The sequence below is a fragment of the Benincasa hispida genome, chromosome 8, assembly GCF_027475165.1.
Source record: "Benincasa hispida cultivar pf3 chromosome 8, pf3_genome.v1.1, whole genome shotgun sequence".
Lineage (NCBI taxonomy): Eukaryota > Viridiplantae > Streptophyta > Magnoliopsida > Cucurbitales > Cucurbitaceae > Benincasa > Benincasa hispida.
Genome location: NC_143485.1, coordinates 48821497 through 48825993, shown reverse-complemented (window position 1 = coordinate 48825993; position 4497 = coordinate 48821497). Strand labels below are relative to the sequence as shown.

Here is a 4497-nt window from a genome sequence, read left to right as displayed (position 1 = left end):
TTTTTAGTTCACTGACATGCGAGAGTGGGGAACCTCTAACTTTTTCTATCGATAATATAATGTTTTAACTAGTTAAGATATGCTTTGATTGATATAAGTGAAAAAACTATATAATATATTTGTTAAATATGTAAACCCTTGCATGGCTCTATTGACATACGAATGCGTTAGTAACTACATGGTCTATGATTGGAATTCTTCTACTTCAATTGTACTAAAAAAATTCTAGATTTCAAATTGCTATAGTTTTACCCTTGAGGTCTGATTTTTTATTCATATATTTTAAGATTTACACTTTTAACCTCTATCTTTTCACTAAATACTCAATTTTAGACTTTGACATTAATGTCTATTAACTAATTTAGGATGTGTTTGAATATGTTTAATTTTAAAAAATAAGTCATTTTAAATTATTGAAGTGTTTGACAACCACTCAAAATAGCTTTTCAAGTGTATTTAATAAGTTTTATCAAAAGTGTTTAAAAAAAATAAATTTTTTTTTTAAAAAAAAATACTTTTTTTTATGTCAATCCAAAAGAACCCTTAAAATAATATGAAGTCGAACTTTAAATTAATTTTAATAATAATAGAAAAAAAGTGAAACTCGTTATAATTCTTATTTTTAAAAATAATTAAATAAATATTAACTTTAAAATTGAAGGGGTATTTCCAAGGTCAAAAATTTAAATTTTGAAACTAAGAATCAAAATCAATCTCAAACTAAGGATAAGGTTATAATATGTCAAATTTTTTTAAAAAAGAGTAGATGTGTAACATTTTTTAGATTAAAAAAAAAGACATTAAATAATTTACCTAGCGTGATCGATTTGAACTAAAAGTTCTAAATACAGAAGAAAAGAATAACCCCTTACACGTCTATTTTGCATATTTTACCACAACCATAAGAATAAAAGAGAGAACTCTGACACTGACACCTCGAGGGTATAAAAGTAATTTTACTCATCTGAAGCTTACGAGGGCATACATGTAATTGCGCCGCCTCAGAAAATTCGGGAAAAGAAATATATATATTATTTATTTATTTTAAAGAAACAGGGGGGGGTAGCCTACTGGGTTACGGAGTTACCGCCTTTGAGCCTTTGAGCCTTTGAGCCTTTGAGCCTTTGAGCACGGGCTTTGAAATAAAAAATCAAATGGGTTTCAACGAAAACTAGTAGCGCACCGCCCATCATAATCCTCGCAAACCGTCCAATTCATCTTCAAAAATCTTATAACTGTCAATTCCCTCTTCTTCTTCCTCTTCTCCAAGTAATAAAAAACCTTCTTATTCTCATTCTTCTCCCACTCTCATCTTATTGCATTCATATTCATCATCCTCTCTCCAATAACCAATTCCCAGTTTCATACGTACCCCTTTTCCTTTCTTGATTGTTAAGTTTGCTCTCTTCACCGACTTCCGATTGGCGGCTATGCGTTTCTTTTCTTCTCCCTTACGGTTACTGGGTTCTATTTAGTTTTCATAATCTTCCTCTCTTCTTATATCATTTTCGTTTCTTCAATTGCCTTCTGGGTATCTTTGGTTTTCTTCCTTTATCACTAATTTAGCCTTTGGGTTCGTTTTTCTTTGGTTTATGATTGATTTCGGTTTCTATATAGCCTTGTTTCGGATGTCTCTGTTTTAGATATCTGGATTTTTTTCTTCGTTGTTTTAGTACTCTGTTTTTTGTTGTTAGTTGTGTATTCAATCGATGGAGAACAATCAGGATCAATGTCGGTTACATTTTCAGCAATTTGGGAACGATCACCGTCTTGAGAATGGAGTTGAGGCTTTAATGCCTTCTTCCAAGACTTTAGGAAACCATGATTTCTCCGATCGATTCTCCGACGCCGGAGATTCTTCGACTGGTCCTGATCAGGACTCGGTGGTTTCGGATTCTGAAAGTGGGATTTCAGGGCCGAGTATGGAGCACTTGGAATGGATCAATGAGGGCTTGGTAAAACTTGTTGAAGAAAATAAAATTTACGACCTAATCAAGAGAAGATTCGTTACTGGTTTCGGATTACTTGGTCCGCAAATCACGGTCTCCTCCGTTTACAAGAATAGTCATTCGACTCATATTGGGCAAGCCCGTTTGCACACGTTTCAGATTTACTCGCAAGCAGTAGAGAAGAAGAATGGGGGTAATGCCAATGTCAAATACGCTTGGTTGGGGGCTTCTAAAGATCAAATCAATAGCATTCTGGTCTATGGTTTCTCCCATTGCAACAAACCCGAGAGTTCGCAGTTTCTTGGCTGTGGCATTTATCTCTCCCCTGATAATCATCCTCTAGAAAGGTTAGCCTTAATTTGCCCCTTTTGGGTTTATCTTCTGATTGTGAATTTTGAGACCCATTTGATTGATTGTTCGTTTGTTCCAATTTTTTAGTCTGGAAGATACTGTTGTTGATGAAGATGGTTTAAGGCATTTGTTACTCTGCCGTGTAATATTGGGGAATTCCGAGCTTGTGCATCCTGGTTCTAGACAGAATCATCCAAGTTCTGAAGCTTTTGATTCTGGTGCTGATAATCTCTTTGCACCAGAGAAATACGTAGTTTGGAGTACACACATGAACACCCACATCTTGCCTGAGTATCTCATCAGTTTCAGAACTCCTCCTCGCTTGAAAGGTCAGTAATCATCATCACCATGGAACTTAATTTCTGAAAATTGAGTGTGCAAGGAAAATAGATTGTTTGATTCTTAATCTTAATGGCGTTTTCAATTATATTTAGGAACTTTAAAGGCTAAACAGCCTTTCAGAATGCCAACCTCCCCTTGGATGCCATTTCCGTCTCTGATTTCTGTTCTCTCTAAGTTTCTGCCTGCTCCTGAAATTGCCATGATTACCAAGTTCCATAAAGACCACAGGGTATGTAAAATTTGATCGCTTATGTTTGTGTATGGAGGCAGTTCTTTTGTTTTTCCATTTTGAAAATAACCTTTTATGCCTATGGTGATCTCATTTTGTTCAGCTTCTAAATTCTAGGATCATAAGATTTCAAGACATGAGTTGATTAAGCGAGTGAGGCAGATAGCGGGGGACAAGCTGTTGATACATGTAATCAAATCATTCAGGACAAAGGTATTCAATTCTTTCTTTTTCCCTTATTCTTTTGCTTTGGAATTTGTTGATTATGGCCATGGAATATGAAAAGAAGGGCGGGATTTAGTTCTGTGCCAATGTAAATGATTGTTAGCTTTGGCATCAACAATAGAGTTGTCCTTTTTGATTTGGTGTGATATTGTTCACTCAAATAAAGAGATGGGAAATTATTTGTATTGTGATGGGAACATCTAGTTCACTTTCATATCATAATAGCAAGAGGCTGGCCTAGAACTTTTGCATGCTTACCTGCTAAGCTATGTAGAATCTCTACTTTTGCTTGTAGAAAGTCTTCATCAATCACTTCTTGGCATATATATTTGATAATTCCTTGCTTTTTAGCCCATAAAGTTCTTCCTCGTTCTTCCTTTTGTGACTATGAATTTTTAATTAGAAGCCCCATATGTAAAAGTTATTTGCTGATTCCATGATCATGAAGAAGGCCTTGAAGTTAATGATTTGGCCATTTTTGTTTGTTTAGGAAAGTAATGGGGATGTTGGATTTGAAGGAAAGAGAAGCAGAAATGGAGAAAGCAATGGACAGAAAGCAGCTGGGAGTGTAGATTTACCAATTTTGTTAGAGTAGTTGGATTGTGAAGTTTGCAGTTTCTGTTCTGTTACGACAGAAGATCGAAGTGTAAGCAAAGAAGGCAGGAACTCGAGGAACGAGTTGAAGCGAAACCAGTGGCTAAAACTAACATTTTATCTTCTTCATCATACTGTACAGCAAATGCTTGTTTTTCAAGTGGAAGAATTACATTACCAGCAAAATGTTGTTATTACTGCTTTTACTTTAGAAAATAAGATGTGTTTGTGCTTCAAGACAGCGACCATTATTAGTTTCTTGATGATTTTCCCTTTCCTTTCTTAATTTTAGAGATGAATATGGTTCTTGTGGAGAAGATCAGAGCAGGCTTTACACTTAAACTCAACTAACTCTAGTTCTTGCCTTTATAAATATTTCAATGTTTACATAGTGATCTAAATTATCATGGTTAATTAATTGTTTTTATATTTGTATAGTAAATAGTTAAAAGTTCTTTAGTAATTTAAATCTTTTGTTGGTATATTCAAAAGAGATTTTTTTTTCAATATTAAATGTTGAAATTGATTGTCATATTCTTTGTTTCAATCTTTGCCATTTTTGAAATAGTATTGTGATGTTATCATTCACTTCATCTATACACTTTGTTAACTTGTTCACAAAGTTTCACACTATATCTCATTTTCAATATTTATATTTGGCAGACTTTCTATGCTTTTTACAACTACATTGTGAATTGGAGGGAGAGAGATGTTAAATCACATTCTTTACTAATGATATATTCATTTATAAGGGTATTATTATTTGTCACATTCTTCCAACTAGAATTTATAAATATATGTATTAAG

At 33.8% G+C, this 4497-nt stretch overlaps 1 protein-coding gene across 3 annotated transcripts; it reads left to right on the top strand.

Moving 5' to 3' along the window:
* Positions 1-1055: 1055 nt before the first annotated feature.
* Positions 1056-4007, top strand: LOC120083865 (putative inactive poly [ADP-ribose] polymerase SRO5). 3 transcript variants are annotated; one of them, XR_005483558.2, is made up of 5 exons: positions 1056-2296; positions 2388-2629; positions 2735-2871; positions 2975-3084; positions 3587-3931. XR_005483558.2 is itself a non-coding variant. In XM_039039765.2 (5 exons), exons 1-5 carry the CDS (start codon positions 1710-1712, stop codon positions 3689-3691), a joined length of 1167 nt encoding a protein of 388 aa, XP_038895693.1. In that variant the 5' UTR covers positions 1056-1709; the 3' UTR covers positions 3692-4007. The 3 variants fall into 3 exon arrangements, 2 of the variants coding, with proteins under 2 accessions (XP_038895693.1, XP_090172125.1); XM_039039765.2 differs by having other exon boundaries at positions 2989-3084; positions 3587-4007; XM_090315999.1 differs by lacking the exon at positions 3587-3931 and having other exon boundaries at positions 2975-3085.
* The last annotated feature ends 490 nt before the right edge of the window (positions 4008-4497 follow it).